General features: G+C 42.0%; 1 protein-coding gene and 1 long non-coding RNA gene across 2 annotated transcripts; one reads left to right on the top strand and one right to left on the bottom strand.

The window, feature by feature from the left end:
- The first annotated feature begins 945 nt into the window (after positions 1 to 945).
- Positions 946 to 8,143, top strand: LOC124281911. The gene is made up of 3 exons (XR_006900000.1): positions 946 to 957; positions 5,103 to 5,105; positions 8,033 to 8,143. It is a non-coding gene; the product is annotated as an uncharacterized LOC124281911 (long non-coding RNA).
- Positions 8,144 to 11,591: 3,448 nt separating this feature from the next.
- Positions 11,592 to 23,577, bottom strand: LOC124281945 (solute carrier family 23 member 2-like). Its single transcript, XM_046717952.1, has 10 exons — positions 23,377 to 23,577; positions 22,297 to 22,382; positions 19,764 to 19,824; positions 18,320 to 18,501; positions 16,812 to 16,932; positions 16,116 to 16,272; positions 14,070 to 14,323; positions 12,723 to 12,996; positions 12,025 to 12,120; positions 11,592 to 11,860 (listed from the first exon to the last, which is right to left on the bottom strand). The coding sequence occupies exons 1-10, from the start codon at positions 23,575 to 23,577 to the stop codon at positions 11,592 to 11,594; spliced, it is 1,701 nt and encodes a 566-aa protein (XP_046573908.1).
- Positions 23,578 to 24,052: the final 475 nt, after the last annotated feature.

Raw genomic sequence — 24,052 nt, 5'->3', positions numbered from 1 at the left:
TTCATACTTCGTTCAGTTTTTGTATTGCGCTGGTTACTGAAGGCTCATTCTACCGGACCTTCGCAGGTTGCATGAATCAAGGTGCCATCCGTGTCAAAGTGACATTATACTACAAAGGAAGTTACCAGACGCTTGGATATCCGAGGTATGTAGATAAAGTGTATCGGGACCTATCACTCATCTGTTAGGCAAAGAAGGAGTGTTATTTTCACGTATGTCCCTTTTCAGCAGCCACATCGTGTACAATGAGTCAAACCCCGTTGTGTCAGACTTTACGGTTGACTCAGAATATGCAGCGTTCCCTTTTTGAGTAATTGTTTTCGTTTTGTATAGAAATCCGGATACCTCGAAAGTCCCTTCAACGTCGACACAACTTCGTGTAGAGTCAAACCCCATTGACACTTTGTTGTGTCGAACGTACGGAATATCTCGAAATATACGCTTTGGTCCGTTCTCGAATGATCATTTTGCGTTTGTGTCGAAGATCGGATACCTCCAACGTCCTTCAACTTCAAAACAGCAGTGTTTATCTGTACTACCAAGACAGGTAATAATTGGAAAAATGTTTACATTTATAGTTATAAATCTAAGGGGTGCAATCTAAGTCCAGGACCGCTTCAGTTATCTTTTTGTTGTTCAGCTGGTAAGGAAAGTGGATTGTTTCCCTTGGTCGTGTCCAGAAGGCATGATCAGCATGGAAATTACGACCAAATTATATATTTGCATCGTCATCTTTTGTCGGGTTGACAAGTTGATAGTAAACGTCAGTGAATTTTACTTATGATGACAGTAACCCAGTTACAACCGTAACGCCTAAATACAACTTTCCATTTTTCTAGTTAAAGGCACTACATCCCGCACCCACACTTCTCTAAAATAAATAATGCGTTTCCATATCAATAATACTAACTATCAGCCCTCAGGGAAGTTACCCGCATCATTTATTTTTAAAAATACGTATTTCGATTACAATGTAAATTTAAAGTTCAGATAGTAATGCAACGTTGCATTCAAATCGACTCTACGCTCCCTCTGTCGGCCGAACATTATTTCAAGCGAACCCATGAAGTTATCCCTTAGGTCTCTATTTTCGAATATCCTACGCAACTTGTGATTGAAACCAGTTCGAAGAAGCAAACACCGACAACACCGCGTGCGACAGGTTCGATGTACAGACAATTCTTGTTCCATACCGCTGGCAAGTGTTCTCTGTTTGAAGTTCAATTATCGTTTCATGCATCGTAAAGAAAATAATTTTTAAATTACGACGTAGGAAGCTAGACGACAGCATATGCCCCAATATATATGTAATATGGGTCAAAATATTGTCGAAAATGTGTGACAATGGACGATTTAACCAAGTCATTATATCCCTTATAAGATAATAGAAAAGACCATTGTGCCAACAGTTGTTATATTATTACTCTAGACGCTTTCATTAACTGTATCCTGCAGAATCATGTGTGGTAAATAGAACACAAGGGACATTCTCATTCAACAGTGCGATTGGACCATCAGAGGTTCTGAATGTATTAATATATACGCTTTATAATGATGGATCAAAGGTTTAGAAACATAAAGATGGTCCTGCACAAGTTTATTCATTTAAAATACAGTACATAACAGTATCAAAGAAGCCATTAATTGCTATTGTTTATATACCTATTATTTTACCATGAAAATAGATAATATAAATCACTAAATGGCGAAGAAACAAAACCAAAGGCTTTGGAGTATATATTAGATCATGCTAAAGGGCATATCAGCAGAAATATGTGCTGTATCATTTTAGAAACAACACAATCTAAAAGATGATAAACAACGTCTTGAAGCGATTTGACAATAACAAGTCAAAGAGATTTGATTTCGCTTCAAATACATCCTCCCAAAATACCATGTTCCATGCGGGTCCCTCTGTATACTCAAGATAATTGTTGGTTCAGACCATCACTGACATATCCTTCCATAAATCCTGGTGGCGCATATTTGCATACATAACAACAAGCGAGGTGCGCTATGACGGCGATCATTTCCTTCTATGCGCGCCATATTGAGAGACAAACTCTCCAGTGGCTCACAAAGGAAGAAGGCGATAAAAGTCAACGTCTTCCGGCTTTTTTCTGACAACGTCAACAATGGTGTCAGCTATTGCACTCGACCTGGAATAGAGTCTCTGTCGTGGATCCGGGCTTACGCAGTTCCCGATTCGTTTCGCTCGGGGCAATGAGTCAATGACAAAGCGTCGAGGGACGCATACGAAACAAAAACATCATATTGGAATTCCCTGCCATCGTACTTCCCTTGGTGCTGGACTCGGTCTGCTCCCTGCTCACATAGTATATGTATCTTAAGCTTCCATCTGTGGCGGTAACCAGTGGGTCAAGCCAATGACTCCAACCACAAATATGAACAACGATAAGGAGGTTACCCAGAAGCAATCCGCACGTTTCCAAAGGTTACACCTTTTGTTGAGAGTTCAGAAATATAACCTCAGGAATTCGTCAGAGAAGTCCACATAGCCCGGAGTTCAAGTTCACAATGCATGTCTTCTAGAGCCATATGGACACGATGCATGTTTTTTACTCAAGCGTTTCAAAAGAGCAACCCACTTGGCATGTGCGCGATATTGGATTGTACCGTAGGTATAACTGTAACTTAAGGTAGCAAGTCGTCAAATTGACGGTAAAAGCAATCTCGAGATAACGTTTCTATTTTTTGTTTCCTGATACAGGACAAGTCTTTTTTTTCAAAGTGAATTGGGTAGGTTGACTTCAAAGCGACTGCAAATAGATTATCCTTTCAGGATGATCACCTCCACGCTCTTCAGTCCTGTGAATGAATATGTGTCTCAGGAGGGATGCAATTCTGTTCAATGAAATGGAATCAATGAGACGGGCTTTGTTTAGAGTTAATGAAACATTATATCCTTTTTTGTGTCTTTAGCTTCAAAAGCTCCCCAAAAGGATGTTGTTTGCAAAGGCTAAGATTGGAAACTGAATTGTTTTTCAGAAAGAGTATTCCTTTCCTATTTCTTCAAAGGATGTTGTTTGATAGAGTCATTGCTGCTCCCAGCTTTTGTTAAAGGCCTACAATAGGCCCGTTCAAGGCAAGTCAAGGAGTTGCCATGGACAATTTATTCGTTTTGATGTTATTCGTCATAAGGCCCCAGGAGTGAATCACCCACCAGTAAAATAACCTCTAGTCGCAATAAGAACTTCTGAGTTAGGAGGAGGAACAGGTATATATATGACGAGGGAGAGGGAATGGGCGTGTACCTGCGCTACTTAAAAGAAATGGCATTGGTGGCATTTGTTAATTCAGAAACAATAAAAGAAACTTCGAAGCCATGAATTACCAAACCATGGAAAATGTAACGTCAAAGCTGAAATTTATTATCCTGGGCTAGATGATAGTATCTCAAGATGTCTCGGCATGATGGTGATGGCTGGCACATTTCAACCCCAATGATTTTAAGAACACGTCAAATGTAGTTCCTTCAGGCGTGTTCGTAAGGTGTTGAATGTGTTTGGTTTCCAAGTGTATGCATGTATTACATCGTATTCAAGATTTATACAGTTAATGCTAAGTTTTTCCAAAGAAGATTTTTGTAATCCGTAGGTGGAGCTGAAATGAAATTTGTGAAGCCAAAGATGTCTGTTGTCGGACATGTCTATGGACTTGATATGCTTCATTGGTTGAAACAGTGAGAAAGGTCTGAGTCATAGATGTTGCAGTTGCAGATCCGGAGGTTTGAACTGTTGGTACATTGGTAAATGTGGAGTTTTACCAACACCGGCGGCAAATGACAGTATCCCCTTTTTTCCCGATAATGTAAGATTGTCAAGATCAACTAATTCGACCAAATCCAGTCCAAAATCAGCCGGAAGTCCATCAAGATGCAGAACTTTCAAGGACATGTCAAGAGTTTCAGACTCTGGATACCTGGATATGCTGGCGAGGACGAGATGCTGTCGTTATCGTTATCTACGATTCTGAACTCTTCTAATTCCATTGAGATCCCTAGAGCATGTTAGGGATGGTAGGTTTTAGAGTCCAGTACCAAATGATTGAACGCTAGGTCTAGCGTCTTCAGCTGAGATATTCCATGAAAGGCATTTTTCATGAATAACAAAGGATCGAATTAATTAGAGAGTCAGGAAGTCGAGAGATGAGGAAAGTGTTGAAACACATGATCTGTCAGGTTCATCAGCGAGCTGTTGCTGAGAATGAGTGTCAGTGGTTATTGACTGGCAAGCTGAACAGGAATGCTCTTCAGGCGTAGTCAATTACAATTGACCATTACCCCTTCGTAACGTATGTCTCTGCCACATCGTGCACGGGGACATACAGCAATGAGGTCTTCATTCCATCAGTGACGGGCATACACCATTGTGTATGTACACGAATGCAATCCTATGCATGCAAAGGAACCCATCTGAAACGAGGTATATTTTGGCAACACAACGCTTGAAATACTAAAAATAAGAGTTTGCGAAGTACTTGGGGCGGAGCAGCTAACGCGCACACGCAAAATGTGGCAAATCTTCAAACATCAAATACCGTTACGTATCGAAGCTGAAGGCCGCGTACGTAAATGCTTCCGAGTTTATAAGGTTCGGCAACCGCAAAATGATGACTAGTTAAGAAAATACTGGGATAGAGCTTTTGCTCTTGAGACAATTCGTAAATTCGATACAACAGTGTTTGACTGTATATGCATTTGACTCCATTATACCCCACATCCTGTTTCCGGGACTTTGGACCTGGTGCTGAAAATTGTCCTTTGGTAGGTAGCATTCGCTGCACCCGATGCCATCTTATCTGTGCCCCTAAACGTTAATCACAGACTTGAGTTCGAGTGGTGTTGAGGTGTGAGTTTTGGTTTTACTCCGCTTTAAGCAATGTACCAGCAATATCACGGCGGGGACATCAGAAATGGAGCTTCACACATTGTACCCATTTGGGGAATCGAACCAGCGGGTCTTCGGCGTGACGAGCGAACGCTTTAACCACTAGGCCACCCCACCACCCATCTGGACTTACAGATGTATGAGCTGAATTTTACCGTTTGCTGTTGCCATGTTTCCCGAATCCAACGTGAGTTGGTTTGACTATTAGAAAAGCTTTGGAGTCCTTGTCAGTTTCATTACATGGCGAGGTGTTCTCATATTGGAAAAAATATTGGGTCAGCGAGATAGTGGGTTAGATGATGGGAGGGAAAGGAAGTGTAGGTGCGGACTAGCCTGCACACTGCGTTATAAATGACTTACAATTGACACGCCTAAAATGAGTCACTGATTCCAAGTTGTAATTTGTTACAATTTGTCAAAACCACCTCTAACATTACAACCTAACTTCCAGCTGAAACCAATGGACCTTAAGCCGATAAGCCACCTGGCACCTAAGCTAAGCCACATCGCTGGGGTTCGTATTACGTTACATCTGCTTCCTGCTTGATATCCCAAAGGGGAGCAAAGTGTTATTAGACATTTTATATAAGCTCTAGTATAAAAATTCCCAAATTTCTGAATATTTCCTATAAATTTAAAAAAATCCCCAAGCACCAAAACAATTCATTACTTTTAATATTTTTATATAAAATTTGCTCCTCTGTTCGAACCTTTCCACACATACACTTTAGTTTTATCAAAAATGATTGAAATGGTTTTAAAAAATCTTGTTATTTCAAAGTATTTAGAGGTTAATTATTAAATTTACATGGGGTTCAATTCCGGGTTCAATTTCCACATGGGTTAAATGTGTAGAAACCCATTTCTGGTGTCCCCGCCGTCTGTACAGGTAGATGACATTACCTTGTGTCGGAGCATGGTATCTAGTCTCGATCATACTCCACACGGAGAACGTTTTAGTATCGTTTCCCTCCACGAAGACCGATGTGACCAATGACGTCTTCACTAAAATTACCCTTCAACCGTTTATTGACCCTCATTCATCTGAAGGTTTGTATGTTTGCTTTCTAACGCCAACCCCTTGCAACATTTTATCTGTATAATGGCGGTATGTATACATTCAAGCCTGGACAAGACCTGTTCAGTGACCACCGTGATGTTGCTGGAATATTGCTAAAAGCGGCGGAAAATCAAACTCACTCTCTACTATCTCTAGATCTTGCGTCAAAGGTGTATTGCATGTACGTCAATCTACGAGAGTAACACTGCCGAAGATGCACTCATCTCTGTTTAAATCGTTAATAATGTACACAGCATGCAAGAGGCTGGGGAGTTCACTAATCATCAACCAACAGCAAGACGAACGTAATGTTAATGAACACTGTACCATGAAAATATACAATACCAACCTTGCAGCTTCAGGACGCAGATTGTAGACAAGCAGGACCAAGTCCTTCACTTTGTGACAACAGCTCTGTTTAAAATCCCAACAGTATTTCCTTGTGATGTCACTTTCCACCCAGTACTATTGTTCTGCTCTTTGTGTCGAAGACCTGTGTTGTAGATTGAATGTGTTTCCTGACTACAAAGCTATGTGAGTCCATTTGTCGTGAATAATGCTCCAAGATGGACCTCATAGTCGCCGTGCAGTAGACTATGAAGATAAAATCAAGAATGGATTTCCCCACAAACCATTGCATGTGGTTAAAGATAACAAAATGGGCGTGGGCTGAGTAGGGAGAGTTGAGGAGGTGTGGTGGGGTTGAACTGCTTGCCTACCGCCATATCAAAAAATGTCTTTATCGAGGTTCATGTCAATCAATTATATGGTGACTGCTGTTGTGCTTCTGTAATATTAATAGTGTGGCGAGGGGCGGTCAGGTAGCCTAGTGGTAAAGAGCGTTTACTCGTCACACGGGTTCGATTCCCCTACTTGGGGTACAATGTGTGAAGCCCATTCCCCGCCGTAATATTGCTGGAATATTGCTAAAATCGGTGCAAAACTAAACCCACTCACTAATGTGGCGAAGTGATCTGATCGCCTATAGGAAATGGTTTTAAGCCATTTTTTCCAATACTCAAGCAACTTTTACGTCGGGGAACGCCAGAGTCGTTCTTCACAGCCTTGTTCCAGGTTGGAGAATGGTATCAATTAGCATTTTCAGGGGCAGTGGGGTAGACTAGTGGTGAAAGCGTTCGCTCGTCAGACCAAAGACCCGACACACTTGTGACTAGCCTAGTTGAAGGCAAAGCAAAGCAATGCAGCATACATGAAACATGAAACTATTATGACGTCATCTACGTGCGATGAAAATCAATCAGTCATCACAATATATCGCAGTTATCGCAAAGTTTATCACATCGGTTGATTGTATCTGTGCTACATGATCCGGCGATAACCCTTCTGAGGATTTACTGGCACGAAGGCAGATCAGTCGTCTAAGCAATTCGAATCCTCCTACAGGGTAAAGGGGAGATAACTGGATATAAAAGTCCAGTTTCAACCCTTGCCAAACTAGGCTAGAATTATGGCATCCTCTTTTGGCTGGTGTATGAGACTCTATGAATAGCGGATATATTTTATGTTGGTTATGTGTGTTTGTTGTGGAGGCAATGGGTTGTTTACTTTACAGATATAGAAAAATGTCATTTCTAAAGTTAATTACCATGGTTTCTGCATTATTCCATTTTGATATTTCCGTTTCGCATGTACAGGGAATGTGGTTTTGTATACACGGCTGTGACACACCCAGCTCACTATAGTAAGAATCTACTCAAAGTAACATTCATATTGTTTCAATCTGGATATGGACCAGATTATGAGCTTGAGGTGTCGGTATCAAGCCCACCTGTGACCGGGCGTAAAAACCTTGGAGTCAACTTTGTGTGCAGACTGTTTCAGTGTTGTCAGAACCCCTAGTGTACAGTACACAACCCTGTGCACTTAAAAGAACCCACGAATCCCTTGGTAAATGAACAGATGGTGGCCACATGAATGCGTGCAAACACCTAGTTGCGGGTACATCAACGTGCAGTAAACTTGGACAAAGTACTGTGACTGTGTGTCCCAGTCCACCCAGCTGTGAATGGGTTCCTCAGAAGGATGGGAAAGTCACATAAAGTTGGTGCGCCTAGTGACTGCACGAATTGTATGGTCCCCAGGAGTTTGAGATTGAAAATACGATGTGCCGTTGAGATTGACATCCAATGATCGAGGAAAACAAAACACCTGTGATCAGCCAATCAGGAACTCGGCGCTATATATATACATTATAAAATAAATTATATACATATAGAAAGTATGTAAATGTATTGATAATGTGGAGCCGCAGTTGCTCGCATTTCTGCCCTCCGCTGCAACTTCTGAGGTGAATCTAAGAAGCGTCTCCTATATCTAACTTAATAAGGATCTGCCCTCACAATCTCCCTCCTAAAATTGAAAAACAATAGCCACTAGATTCACTGTAAAACTCAGGGTACCTTGTATCCGTTACCCAATGGCGAGGTGACATGTGATGTACAATCGGGATCAGTATTAGATAGAGACATGCATACACTTAGCCAGGGTACCTTGTATCCGTTACGTCCTGGCGAGGTACCATGTGGTATACAATCGGGATCAGTATTATGTAGAGACATGCACACACGCAGCCAGGGTACCTTGTATCCGTTACCCCATGGCGAGGTACCATGTGATGTACGATCGGCATCAGTATTATGTAGAGACATGCACACAGGCAGCCAGGGTACCTTGTATCCGTTATCCCATGGCGAGGTGACATGTGATGTAAATCGGCATCAGTATTATGTAGAGACATGCACACCGGCAGCCAGGGTACCTTGTATCCGTTACCCCATGGCGAGGTGACATGTCATGTACAATCGGGATCAGTATTAGATAGAGACATACACAAAGGCAGCCAGGGTACCTTGTATCTGTTACCCCATGGCGAGGTGACATGTGTTGTACAACCGTGATCAGTATTAGATAGAGACATGCACACAGGCAGCCAGGGTACCTTGTATCCGTTACCCCATGGCGAGGTGACATGTCATGTACAATCGGGATCAGTATTAGATAGAGACATACGCACAAAGGCAGCCAGGGTACCTTGTATCTGTTACCCCATGGCGAGGTGACATGTGGTGTACAACCGTGATCAGTATTAGATAGAGACATGCACACAGGCAGCCAGGGTACCTTGTATCCGTTACCCCATGGCGAGGTGACATGTGATGTACAATCGGGATCAGTATTAGATAGAGACATACACAAAGGCAGCCAGGGTACCTTTGTATCCGTTACCCCATGGCGAGGTGACATGTCATGTACAATCGGGATCAGTATTAGATAGAGACATACACAAAGGGCAGCCAGGGTACCTTGTATCCGTTACCCCATGGCGAGGTGACATGTGGTGTACAATCGTGATCAGTATTAGATAGAGACATGCACACGAGGCGGCCAGGGTACCCTGTATCCGTTACCCATGGCGAGGTGACATGTGATGTACAATCGGGATCAGTATTAGATAGAGACATGCACACAAGGCAGCCAGGGTACCTTGTATCCGTTACCCCATGGCGAGGTGACATGTCATGTACAATCGGGATCAGTATTAGATAGAGACATACACAAAGGCAGCCAGGGTACCTTTTGTATCCGTTACCCCATGGCGAGGTGACATGTGGTGTACAACCGTGATCAGTATTAGATAGAGACATGCACACACACAGCCAGGGTACCTTGTATCCGTTACCCCATGGCGACAATAATGGAGGTGAGGTGAGGTGAAATTGGGTTTAACGTCGTGCTTGAGAATATTTCGCTCATATGACGACGTGCATGCGTGTGTATGTGTATGTGCGGCTGCTTGTACTAGCCCAGACTTAAGCTGGTTTTATAGTGCTAGCTCACTGAGATATCATGCCGCAGTGAAGCATGAATACCCCACTCAGACACAGTATACTGACTCCGAGCCGACCAGTCCTTGTTGTACCCATTAATGCCGAGCGCCAGACAGGAAACAATAATGGAGGTGAGGTGAAATAGGGTTTAACGTAGTGCCACTTAAGTATATTTCGCTCATATGACGACGTGCATGCGTGTGTATGTGTGACTGCTTGTACTAGCCCAGACTTAAGCTGGGTTTATAATGCTTGTTTACTGAGATACCATGCTGCAATAAAGCATGAATACCCCACTCAGACACATTATACTGACTCCGAGCCGACCAGTCCTTGTTCTACCCATTAATGCCGAGCGCCAGGCAGGGAACAACAAGTACCATATTTTTAACAATAATAGAATGTGGACCATGTCAGTGAATGAAAGCATGTACAATGATCCACGCCAGACGGGTACTGCGACAGTACAGGTCCAGACAAACCGATTCTCACTGCACTCCGGTTCCACATCGCAAATGCTGATTACACAGACCAGGCTGTTTACAAACAGTTTCCATATTGCTTCAGCATATCATTCAAAGATATAATATCTGTTTACACAAGGTAAAACGCTTACCTCAACATACTGCTGTCCAACCAACGTGCATTGTGCTAACATAATTATATTGTACAACCACATCATTCAATTCTTATGAAGAATAGCCATCATGTGTGTTACACATATACCCTCGCGTCATGGGTTTCCGTGGTATTAAGAAATTTACGACTATGAATATGATCGCTCATATTGCCAAGTCATATGAACATAATATAGAGTTAGACGACATACCTTTGTATCATTTAATGTCAATAAAACACTTTTGTCATTCTGAAGTTCATTGTTGTCCGTATCGGACGACAGGTGGCCATTGTGCACAAACTCTGGTGACGTCATATGTTTCCGTGGTATTTCCTTCAGATCAAATTATGGGCGCACAGCACATGTCACAATCTCACACGTTGTCAACAGCCAATCCGGGAGTGTCAATGTAGGTTTACAGTAATATCGAAGTTGATAAATTGTAATACAGTAAACGATTTTGTAGAAATTACACAACAGTCACATTTCTTCAGCATACATTTCCAGTTCATAAAATATGTAGAGTTGATACGGGATACGTGAAATGAAAGTGAAAAAACAACTAAAGAGATGACCCTATCGGGCTTCTATAGTTAGGTCACGTGATTATTTTTATTGATGACATCAGCTAGCAGACGAGCGATGTTTGGAAAACTTTGAAGCTGAGTAAGTTTATAGAAAATGTTTGCAAAGATCGCGCAAAAAATGCATTACGTGCTAGATATAAAATTGCATTAGTTCTTTTAATAGTAGATGACTGTATGTAGGCAAATCGATGAAAATCTGAAATTTTTATTCAGACCTGTGCCTATCAACTGATGAACGTAAACAATCGATAAGTAGCGCGATTTGGCTAGTGGCTCGTGAGAAATTATGTCATTAGAAAATACCACGGAAATGTAAGTACCACGGAATCATAATGTCCACAACCGTCGTGCATTGTGTTTATAGTATAATATATCCAACTGATGTTCCAACAGAAAACCATTTTTATAACGAATACGGTTATGACGAACTGATAGATATAACGTACTTTTGTTATTTTTTCAAGCCACTTGCAGAATATCACATTGAAAATTAATATAACGAACAAAAATTAGTGGTCCCTTTATTTGAGTTCGTTATAGACTCGTAAGTCGTGTACTCTGTTCCTCCTATAACACTCGGTCCTCGGTACCCGTATCCAAGCCAGTCAACACCACGGGGTTGTCAGCTGCAAACTGGGAGGGATTCCGTTTCCTCCTCTGACATTGTCTACACGAGATGTCAGGGTCATATGCGGGCGATATCGGGAGGAAAACACAACAGCGGACTCTGCTGAGGAGCGATGAAATGTATGGCAGCTTGTAGGGGTCATCTGTACATACATCTTGACTTGATGACTTGTCTTGCTTTCTTGAGAGGCCTCGTTCTTCTGGTGTACCTGAAATACAATAAGGTAGAGTAATTATTCCAGCTTTATCCAGCGATTGATCTTATGAGCAAGAACCCACGCCGTCAGGTTACGATGACACAAGCTACCGAGCCTGCAAGTTTCCTTTCAAAATAAAATAGAAACAACCGCAAGATAGCAAAACAGGGTCTTACCTGGAGCTAGATTATCAAGGGCGCAGCCAACAAAACTGGACACAAACATAGGGGTGGACAGCAGAATGACGATGACTTGGTCAAATTCCTTACTTCCTGGAGCGGAAAGTGTAGACTTTCATCATAGTGACAAATGTGTGGATGAGTGAGTCAGGTTTTCCGCTTTGAACAAGTTTTCGTACTACGAGAGTGTGTCATTTGCAGCTGGATAGAAGACCAACGTGATGTGAGTATTTGACCTTTACAACTTTAGTGAAACAAACCAGTATAGAACGTATTTTTATGTGTTTCTAATCTCCTTAACCTCGGCCAGCAAGAGAGCAGGATGGCGAATTTATTTCCGAAAAATATAAATAAAAGTGACTTAAGATCACTTGGTAATGTTCTTTAAATCCATTTATCATGTAGATCGAGTCGCTTTGCTTCGATACCCGTAAAGGTCCGGGTTAGAATATTGATCTCCAGTAACCCATGCTTGTCGTAAGAGGCGACTAACGGGATCGGGTGGTCAGGCTCGCTGGCTTGGTTGACACATGTCATCGGTTCCCAATTGCGCAGATCGATGCTCATGTTGTTGATCACTGGATTGTCTGGTCCAGACTCTATTATTTACAGACCGCCACAATATAGCTAGAATATTGCGGAGTGCGGAGTAAAACTAAACTCACTCACTCAACTGGAAGTTTTCTGGCGTGTACCTGTATTGATGGAGTTGTCGTTCTTGGCCACCCAGTCCGGCAGCAGCAGGCCCAGAGCCAAGGAGAAGCCTATGATCATCAGATTCCGGGAGGATGAGAGATTCACCAATCGGAACATGGACACGCCCACAGCAATTACCATGCTCATTGTCACCAAACCAAATCCACCAATCACAGGGTCGGGAATAAGAGAAAAGACCGCTCCGAACTTGCCAATAACGCCCATCAGGATGGCGAGGAAGGCAGCCGTCACGAACACAGCTCGGCTGGCCACCTACAAGAGATATACTATACTGTAAGGACTAACCACTCAACAAAAGCCCAATGTGCAGCATCAATTTAAAATCAATTTCTCGGTGTAATAATAATAATTTATAAAGAAACTTTAAATGTCGGGAAAACATTTCGATGCAAGTGTTTGAAGAAACGTATTATAATAAAACGTATGTTGAAGTTTAAACTTTAACGACGGCTACGTTTGTTTCAAAAACATCTCCTCAGAACTGGTTTTGGAATGGTCACTTCTTGTCATGGACCTTCTCCAATATTCCGTAAGGGTAAATACATATTTATCTTTTATACAAAACCCCAAGTAAAATGAGAATATTCATGTTTCAGTTAGACTGGGAGATATTATTGTTGTTGAAACCTTTCACCCACATGTTTAATTTTTGGCGTGAACGTTCATTGCCCTACTCTCGAGTTTATGACAGAACAGATGATTATGAATATCAATATTTGTGACGGGTCAACCATTATGAAGATCGCGCCTTGCAGCGACTCTCTGACCACGAAGACCTGTGCCTGTTTTAGCTTCTGCATTATGAATGTCTACCCTTGGTGTTGACTTCAGATTTGCCCTTTTCACTACGTTCATGTACGTTTTGTACTTTCTAATGTAAACCCGATTGTCATCATTTATTCTTGTGATGGCTTACATACACTTAATACCCAACCTTCTGACTGATGACAGATCCAAGGCTTCCAGATTGCGAATACTCAACCTCATTATTGACCACAATTCCGGGAGTTTTATCTTTTTGACGAAATATAAACCACGAATACCTAGCCCTGGCTTTTGACACAGTTTTACCTTTGAGTCGTCTTCGAGATTGTGAAGACCAAACCTCGCTACCTTAGAGGAGTTTTGTCTTTGTGGCGAATCCGGAATCTCGAATACCGAACCCTTGACCACAGACCCATGAGTTTTACTTTTTAGGGGGGATTCGAGATTGTAAATACACAGTCTTGTGACTGACCACAGTTTTCACAGAGTCTTGCCTTTGTGGCGGATCTGATATCATGTTTATTCATCCTTGTCACTGATCACTGCTACCTGTCTCTTACCTTTGTGACGGCGATAACTCCAAGGCTTTGGACGTACACAACACTAGCACACACTCCCCCTAGCATACCGCCCACAGCACCAGACAACCCGTCCACTGCCAAACCTCTGTTGATGGCGTGAGAGGGTGGGGAAGGAACTTCTGTTCCAAGAGCAACTGCTTGATAGACGCCAGGAAGTTGAATCACAACTGTCATGGTGATAGTTAGCATGGACACATAACCCGATCCACTGATAGTTGGTGGTCCATATTTAACTGCAAATGCAACACACATCATACAAATGATCCATATTTTAGCAAACTCTTAAAGCTATGAATGCACAATGTCATTTAGAAAGTGGTCAAATGAAACATATGTTATATTTGGGATTACCCTTTCTTAGTGGTGGCTGTGCGGGTTGGGCGTCTGACTTTGTGTGCTGGCGATTAGGTGCCTGACTCCGAGGGTGTTGGTTCAAATCCCGGATGGGACTCAACCCAGCAAAAATACTAGAATCTGTACTTTACTGAGAAAGTGTAATCCCAAATATTATATATAAAATATGTTAAACTCTTAAAGCCAAAAGTAATTATTCCTTAGATGATATTCTCAAGTACCCGTGTAGGAATCACTTTGATACAACTTTCGAATTTTTAAACTGAACAAATAATCATAATTTTGTTCTTAGTTTTCAAGGTACAGGTGTACAAAGCGAGCTTTGCTCTAAGGTGATCGTAACCCCATACATTAAAAGTCACATGCAACCAAAAAACAAACACAATTAAAACACAATTATCACTTATTCATGACATACAATATACATTGCTGATTTTGAAAAAACAAATAAACAAAATTATAAGCGTTCAATCGTAAATCAAAAGTGCAATATTTTGTACTTGGGTTTACTTCCCTCGAAACGAAGCACCCGGGATACCGAACCCAGTCAGAGCGGGTGGGCGTGCACTTAAGTGGAACGAAGACGTTAAGTGTAACGTGTGTGTATAGATATGTTGGGTTTTGTAAACACATGCTCATTTTTTGTGTATAACATTTTGCAATCAACAGACATGTCATATGTACAAGTATCACACCTGCCTGTCTGTGTAATTACATAATGTGACAGACACAGAACTCGGGTGCACGAGCCATAAATCAATGCGTTTTGTTTATGGTGTATAGCCTGATAGGTGTTAAGTTCAAATTGCATGTGGTCAGTGATCGAAGTTGTGTATTGCATATTGTTTTAGCAGACAGGCAGGCAGACACATAGGTATCAATAAAACAGACATTGAGTTTTGTCTGTGACAGAGGCATATCTATATCACAGTTAGAAATTCTGACAATGCTAAATAATGACGTTGATGTTAAGTATCGAACTGAGAAAGTGACTCGGTAAGAAGACCGTATGGTGAAATAGTCAAATGAAATTATATAAACAGTGAAATCGGTAATCTCCTGTCATAACATATGAAAAACACGCGACTGTGAAATATCAACAAAACATTAGAAAAATAGCTCACATCAAAGCCTACTCCGAGTACTCACCGCCAGCGAAGGTTTTCCGTCTTGAAATGTCGAACGCCTCACTGGTTGGCACATAGCTGAGTAGATCTAGATCCTTAACAAGGTTCTTTATATAACGAGTACATTATTTACTATTTATTTACTATTAACCAAGATTAGACTACTCCTGCTCACGACCTTATAATCCGGACATCCCGCTTCCAAGCTGCGCGAACCTATTCACTGCGCATGCACCATGAGCGCAGTGCAGCGCAGCGCAGCTGTTGAAACCACGTTTCACCCCAGCCGGGGTGAATTTAGTGAATCGTTTGAACTCCGATTTCGCGGGGTTTTTTTCATCGCGTTATTTTTTTAACTTGATAAGTTGAATTTGCCTTTTTGATCGTTTGTTACTATAAGGCCATACCGAGAGGTATCAGAATCAGCAAAGTTGTGTTTTACGCTGCATGTGACCTTTAAGTTAAACTTTAGACAACTATAGCGCTAAGGTTGTTTTGTACAACGGCAGTCGATACATTAACTTGTCATAGCAGTTCTACCTACATGGTAAAGGAATGTAAAACCATCCTGCGTCGTGGAGGGCACTCAGTCTGACATCTGTTCTAGCCATGTGGCCATACATGGTGGAGTTGCTAGGTAACGTGTCTGTCACAGTCAGCACGTGACATACGAGGAATGATGCAGCCATTGCTAAAAGCATCTGTTAATGAAATATTTGTAAAGCCTTTTGGAAATATTAAGTCTTTCATTTCCATGACAGTCAATAAATATTACGAGAAAGCAATTCTTCTGTCATTCATTTTGCAAAGGGATATCAATTTCAAGGCGTGGTTTACAGTGATTGTAAGCGTAAGCATACTGTGGGTAAGAACATATTAACTTGAATAATCCTATGCTAAGGTTACAGTGAATCAGAATCAGTTGGGAAGTTATAAGTTCCATATTTGCCTGAACGTAATTGCTGCTACTTATTTGACTGACTGACTGAGTTTGGTTTTACGCCGCTTTTAGCAATATTCCACCAATATCACAGCGGGGGACACCAGAAATGGGCTTCACTCATTGTACCCATGCGGGGATTCGAACCCGGGTCTTCGGCGTGACGAGCCTACCCTTAAACCACTAGACTACCCCACCGCCCAGTTATCTGACGTGAATGAAAGTCACTGATGTTACACTACTAGCAGTAGAGCTGTAGTAATGTAATTAGTGTCTATATACTGTTTGATAAACACTTACGGCATTGAGCTGAAACAAAGGGTACCGAATAACGTGGCACTTCTTCTCTCCATTACACGCTGGAAACGGAAGTTTCACTTTGACGAGAAACAGCGAAAACAGTAGGATGAGAAGTATTGACCTGTTGAAGGATAAAAACACCGTGCAATGATAAAATGCAAACTGATATATGTACATAACACAGTACAGCAATTGTGGATAAGTGATTTGATTTTAGTCGTTTACAATCATCTTGTAGCAGAGTTGTACTTTTGTTGGAAACAAGCCTTTAGGTCTGATTATTGACATCATGGATAGATATAGATGTATCATTTATTAACAAATAAAAGGACACAAACGGTCTAATGGCCTCAAATGATGGGTTTGTGTGAAACACCCAGTTCTAGAATCATTTCCCGTCGTTCAAACAGCGGTACCATCTACATGACCCAACGTCATGTCACACGTAGTATACAGAGCTACCATCAAGCTTGCCTGTAAAATACAATATAGCAAAAAGTCTTACTGGAAGCTCGCTGGTGTTCACACTGTGGGACCGCCTCCGTGGTGTAGTGGTTAGAGCGTCCGCCCAGAGAGCGGAAGGTCGCGGGTTCGATCCCCGACCGTGTCATACCAAGACGTTAAAATATGGTACTTGTTGGTCCCTGCCTGGCGCTCGGCATTAATGGGTACAAGAAGAACTGGTCGGCTCGGAGTCAGTATAATGTGTCTGAGTGGGGTATTCATGCTTCACTGCGGCATGGTATCTCAGTGGGCTAGCACTATAAAACCAGCTTCAGTCTGGGCTAGTACAAGTAGCCGCACATACACAATACACGCATGCACGTGTGAGCGAAATATTCTCAAGCACGACGTTAAACCCAATTTCAGCTCTGCAGCTCACACTGTGGTATGTGTACCGGCTGGGGGGACACCTCCAGCCCTGGCACACTTCTGACAAGCTGGCTGCTCCCCGGAGATGTCCGCACAATGGAACCATGCACCCACAGTGAGACACCACCACACTTTTACAAATTTGATCATGTTGCTCACATACTGGAATCACGTACCCACAGAGGGCTAGCAGCATGAAGTTAGAAAGGGATTGGGGATTCGAATTCGACACTCGGCATTCGGTATTTGAATTCTTATATTTCATCCGCCTTCTAATGTACTAGGTGCTCGTTGTATAGCTGGGTAACTTTAAAACATAAACAACCAAACTACAGTTTTCGATATTTGAACCTCAAATTGAGTGTTTTTTTAAAACATTCGGGTTTCGGGATTTGAATCACGGATCTAAATATTTTTTGCAGATCCGGGATTCGAATACCAGATGTGAAAAACAGATTCGAATTCGAATCCCCAATCCCCAATCCCAATCCGTTTCTAACTTCATGTTACCGAGAGGGCTACCCCTAGTACTGCCTACTAGGTACATGATGGCTTGTGTTATTCACGTTATTCTCACTTCAGAACCATATACATTGTACCAACAAAGGGCCACCCATTGTACACCCTGTACTTACATGCTGGCGATGCCCCAGTGCTGTTCGCACAGTGGTATCATGTACCCACAGAGCGTCATCCCCAAGGTTGTCACACATGGCGCTACTGTCAGCGGCCCGATGAACTTCATTATGAATCCAAGGATTCCCGAGATGCCAAGAAGAAACTGAGTTCCAGATGCCAACATCAGGTTGCCCTGGATCTGAATACGATGATGAGTGATTTATTTTTAATACGCTTCTCTTGTCTCCAGCTGTGCATTTCTCCTTCTTCTTCCTCTCCCAATTCCTGAGGAAACATATTGTGCGGATATGAACATCGATACTTCTTCTCATCTAGACATTGACCATTGTGGTGTTTGATTGTCTTACGAAGCGAAAATACAAGAAGCCAAACTGCCTCTCTTTGTGCCTTTTAGTGTATTGTGGCTGGGGCAGTTTGACGTCCTCCGGTACCTGGTTGTGAGTTGTCGACCATCTTGTTAAGGCATCACAGTGTTCGATGAGGATGAGGGGCGGTGGGTAGCCTAATGGTTAAAGCGTTGGCTCGTCACGCCGAAGACCCGGGTTCGAATCCCCACATGGGCACAATGTGTGAAGCCCATTTCTGGTGTCCCCCGCCGTGATGTTGCTGGAATATTGCTAAAAGCGGCGTAAAACCAAACTCAGTCAGTCAGTCGATGAGGATGAAGCGAAAAAGGGGGAAGTCTAACTCTCTCTTCTTTATACGTTTAGAAGTCGGGATCAAACACGACTCAACCAGTTCATTTTCACGCAGTCGTTCTTGGTTAAAGGAGTTATTCGACCTCAATCCACGCAGCTAGTACAAGGGGTCCCAGGATATTCTTTGGATTCCAGTCTTACCCTATCAAGATCAAGATTATTGTATATAAGGCCCCCGGCCCGTAAACATCTCGAATTCCCTAGATCTACTTTGACCGAGATCCAGCTTTCTCGTGGCTTTTCGCGATAATCTAACCAGACTTAGGTTCTGCACCCCGGATATCCTACCGTTCGATATGAGACGGGATAAATTCTCGAAGGAGATTGCGTGGCTGTGTCAGGCCAGTGAGACGATAGGTCACATGATTCAGGAGATGGCTGACCAGCAAGTACGACATAGGTCTCCATGGCGTTCAAGTGAGGTGGTATATTTAAGCTGGAAACATGTCAGATAATCTTCCCACTCAGAGACAGAGGGAGAAGGAGAGCGTGAGATAAGATACGTATTCATAAATTTGATAATTTATTGTATAATTTACAATATTCAATGGTGCTTGGAAGAGATATGTTGACGTTTCCAGTTCATACACACTAGTCCACCTGTATGAACACACTTCTATTTGTTGGTTGATTGTTTGTTTATATCTGTGTTCTGCGTTTTACTAAAAAGAATTGACATACTCTCGTAAATCGTAGTGAACTTATCTTGTTGCATGTTACAGTATCAAAAACATTTTAAAACCTCTCTCATCCGTATCTTCCAAGGAGATGTCCGTTTCCTTCCACATGTTCCTGCAGTGACTCTGTGGAATAAAACATCTCCATAAGGTTATAGTTACAAAACATCCTAAGATTTCTTTTTTCTGAAGTTTCCTTCAGTTTCTGTCGGAAGAACTAGACACTTTAAGGCAGTTTTTCTAATTTGAAAGAAAATAGGTCATTTGTGTTACACTTTCTGTAAGAAAACCACAATAGACTAATATGAAAACATCAACAAGATAATTTTATGCATAATATCTACCCCCTCATGATTATTAAAATGGTGTTTGTCCCTTGATGCAAGACGATAATACACTGTATGAACGTTTACCATCGGACCATTTCGGATCACTCAGGATGGCGGTGATAGCGATGATGAATGCACTGTTGGATCCCTGGACGAGTGGGAGTCTGAAGCAGCGAGAACACCAACATGAACATTATCAAAGGATAGCGGCGATACATTCTGGATACAAAACATCCTCAAATAATGAAAGAGAAGTTTATTTCTAAACTTATGTTCAGTCTAAGGAATAGAGCACTTCCCATGGAATTGGGGTAACTCATCTTAAGAGGCGTGCTAGAAATGTATGATCATGGATTCTGACCCCACATCAGCACTAAACATACTAAACTTCATCGTTTGCTGTGTTTTACATGAAGCTGGCGAGTCGGGATAGGTCTGTAATGCTGTTCATAGCAACATCCACCAAAGTGCACATTTCTTCTTTGAAGGGCATGACGTTTTCTTCCCACGATTTAAGCATGTTTAATGTAGGGTAGATGCGTCCTCGAGACACTGGGCACGACTGTACCTGTTGTATTAGCAGTTAATACTATATACGCAAGAATAGATAGTCCAAATCTTTACATAGAGGATGGTGTGCTTGATATCGAGAATACACCAAGGAAAGTGTATAAGGACGACCTTCAGTGGTAAAAATGAATTGTTCCATAGCGCAATTTGTTGAACGACTTTCTTGGATATCACTGCTGTGACAAGTGATACCTGTGAGGGCCACAAAAAAGCTATTACTATTATTAACATTTAGTCCCATATTTTACAAAATGAAACAATTTCTAAATTATCTTTTCAACAATAATAAGGGCCAAGGGATTTTTTCATTTTCAGGAACTGAGGGATTCTAGACTCGCATTGGATATATTGGGTATACTTGTTTACAGAATCAAATAGTTTCTGAATTATCTTTTCTACAATAATAAGGGCCGAGTGATTTCTTCATTTTCAGGAACTGAGGGATTCTAGACTTGCATTTGTTTGCATTTGGGTATATTTGTTTCAAGGTTTGAATGACAGACTAGCCGCTTCGTAGTATAATTATCTGTCTACACGTCAAATGCAAAGTGTTTGAAATTAGTTAAATAGATTGGTCTGTGAGATATTATTTTGCAGCAAATTGGTCAACACATCAAACTGTATCTGTATAGTTTTGATACAAAGCGTGGTGTAGTGGTTAGAGCGTCCGCCCGGTGAGCGGAAGGTCGTGGGTTCGATCCCCGACTGCGTCATACCAAAAGACGTTAAAATATGGTACTTGTTGGTCCCTGCCTGGCGCTCGGCATTAATGGGTACAACAAGGACTGGTCGGCTCGGAGTCAGTATAATGTATCTGAGTGGGGTATTCATGCTTCACTGCGGCATGGTATCTCAGTGAGCTAGCACTATAAAACCAGCTTCAGTCTGGGCTAGTACAAGCAGTCGCACATACACATACACACGCATGCACGTCGTCATATGAGCGAAATATTCTCAAGCACGACGTTAAACCCAATTTCACCTCACCTCACAAAGCATATCACGTTCGTGTATGTGTTGCGTTCGTTATATAGTCTGAACCGGATCGTTCAAGGTGTGGGATGGCTCGTTCATCTCACATTCGTCATTCTGAGTATATAAACTGTGTGCTAATCGTAGTGCGTCGCGCCATGCAAAACAATGGAGGGTTAACTGGTTCATTCAATTTCAGCTACCCTGGTGTTTCATAGACTCTCCTACCTGGGATAATCTTTGCCAGAGATAAAATAGGCGTACACTCGAAGCATATTTTGAAGTGTATACATATCAATTGAGTTTGTGGTTGTAAAAATCCCGGTCACTTGGAACAGTTAATGAGGCCTTGCCAAACGTGAAATGTAGTTCACCAGTCCATTGTATGACCCAGTTTTACCAGATATTATTCAGGCTGTATTTAGTAATCTGACTTAAACATAGATTGGTGTTGAATTAAATAAGATTCTCATTTTGCTTAAAGTGAGTGAGTGAGTGAGTAGCAATATTCCATCAGTACCAAGGGACACCAAAAATAGGTTTCGGACATGGCACCTTTGTCGAGATTCGAAGTGTGACGAGCGAAAGCTTTAAACACTAGGCTAGCCCACCACGCCTTCTTTACTTACTGTCTAGTTAGACCAGATACACCTACCTACATCCAAAACATATCTGCAACAGGCTGGCTAGGCCAGAGGTGAACAAGCATAGACTCAGCATCTCTGACCTCACTTCCGGTAGTTCATCAGCACCAATTCGATTGGTTATCAACACGGCAGCTGATAAAGCTCCTGTTATTCCAAGCAGCGCTTGCTGGGTTGTGAAACAAAGTTCATATGAATAGCAACTACTTTCCAAACAGAACGATTTAAAAAAAAATTCTAAATGTTTCAAGAAATATGCAAATTCAGAAAACGTTGCCCACATTTACAGATATCTTTGTATGTCCTGACTAATCGGAAAGGTTACAGATGCTGTAATGGATATGTGTCATTGGTTTGTCTGTGTGTTGTGTATTAACACGACACTCATCAATATTCGAAGGTTGCAATCGAGTCCGTAAATAATCCAGTGACATCATGAGTGAGTGAGTGAGTTTAGTTTTACGCCGCACTCAGCAATATTCCAGCTATATAGCGGCAGTCTGTAAATAATCGAGTCTGGACCAGACAATCCAGTGATCAACAGCATGAGCATCGATCTGCGGAATTGGGAACCGATGACATGATTGTGTCAACCAAGTCAGCGAGCCTGACCACCCGATCCCGTTTGTCGCCTCTTACGACAAGCATTGTCGCCTTTTTGTGGCAAGCATGTGTTGCGGAAGACCTATTCTACCCCGGATCTTCACGGGTCAGTGACATAATGATCAGCTGGGATACGATGACAAGCCAACCAAGCCAATGAGTCTGAACTTCCGATCCCGATTCTTACAAGCATGGAATGCTGTAGACCAATTCTTACCAATATCTTCACGGGTATATGTCTGCCATTGCTACCATAACGTCATAGGATGTTGATAAATTTGGATTTATTTCATTGAACAGGCTCAAATATGAACAGGCCGCAACAATATAGCCGGAATATTGCACATGCCGAAGTCCAATTCTTACCCATACCTTAACCAATATATGTATGTCATTGATACCACAGCGTCGTAATATACGATAATTCTATAAATCACAATGATTTTGCATTGAACAGGTTCAGATATGTACAGACCGGAATAATATAGCTGGAATATTGCTGAATGCCGCGTAAAACGTTGGTTTCAGATGGACCTGATCACAAGGGGAAGTTTCTTTACCTGAATTCCATAGATGGGCCAGAACAGAGGTGAAGGGGGCTTGTCTACTGTGTAGAGAAGCCTGTTGTGGCTGATATCCATTTCCACAATCTGGTCTTCAGAGACGGGCTGTTGATGGTCCGGACAACCATCCATAATTTGTTCGACATGCACGATCTGGTCCTCAGAGACGGGCTGTTCATGATCCGGAAAACCGTCCATAATTTGTTCCACATGCACTATCTTGTCTTCCGTAAGAGTCTCTAATTCATCCAGACAGTCAGCTCTAGTATTCAATTGTTCTGTATTTCTGATGCAAGGTCAGCTGAACAGACATACATATTCATAAACAAATATGCACACATTAAAACAATATAACGTGTGTCAGTTACGAGGTGACATCCTGAACAAGCGCAGTTGCAATTTGATATTTATCCAAGCCCTGAATCAAGGCAGGCTGTCAAACTTGACCTCTCCTTTCAAAACGTGCAAGAAATTCAGGACAGCTTCAAGCTGCGTTGTCAGCATGTGGATTTAGGTAACTATATCTGGTGTTGGAGTGTCCCAAGAGGGAACTTATAGTAATTCAGCTCAACGACCCCCACTAAATAACAAAATGACAGGTGGGTGGAATCATATAAGTGTCACCTAGGACAAGCCATACGGACTTTAAGCACATGTAGGTTTACTCTTTAAG

The sequence above is a fragment of the Haliotis rubra genome, unplaced genomic scaffold (genome assembly GCF_003918875.1).
Source record: "Haliotis rubra isolate DU_JTF1 unplaced genomic scaffold, ASM391887v1 Scf290, whole genome shotgun sequence".
NCBI classification, from domain to species: Eukaryota; Metazoa; Mollusca; class Gastropoda; order Lepetellida; family Haliotidae; genus Haliotis; species Haliotis rubra.
Note: the sequence above shows the minus strand (reverse complement) of the source record. Positions and strands in the feature narration are given on the sequence as shown.

What these genes read in the sequence shown, in the direction of transcription:
- LOC124281945 (XM_046717952.1), bottom strand. Translation starts at nt 23,577, where the DNA reads ATGGACGGTTTTCCGGATCATGAACAGCCCGTCTCTGAGGACCAGATC. An exon ending in GGCCCATCTATGGAATTCAG is followed by an intron (nt 22,383 to 23,376) that starts GTAAAGAAACTT and finishes TTCACAACCCAG; the next exon opens with CAAGCGCTGCTTGGAATAAC. An exon ending in CACTGGGGCATCGCCAGCAT is followed by an intron (nt 16,933 to 18,319) that starts GTAAGTACAGGG and finishes ATCCTTCAACAG; the next exon opens with GTCAATACTTCTCATCCTAC.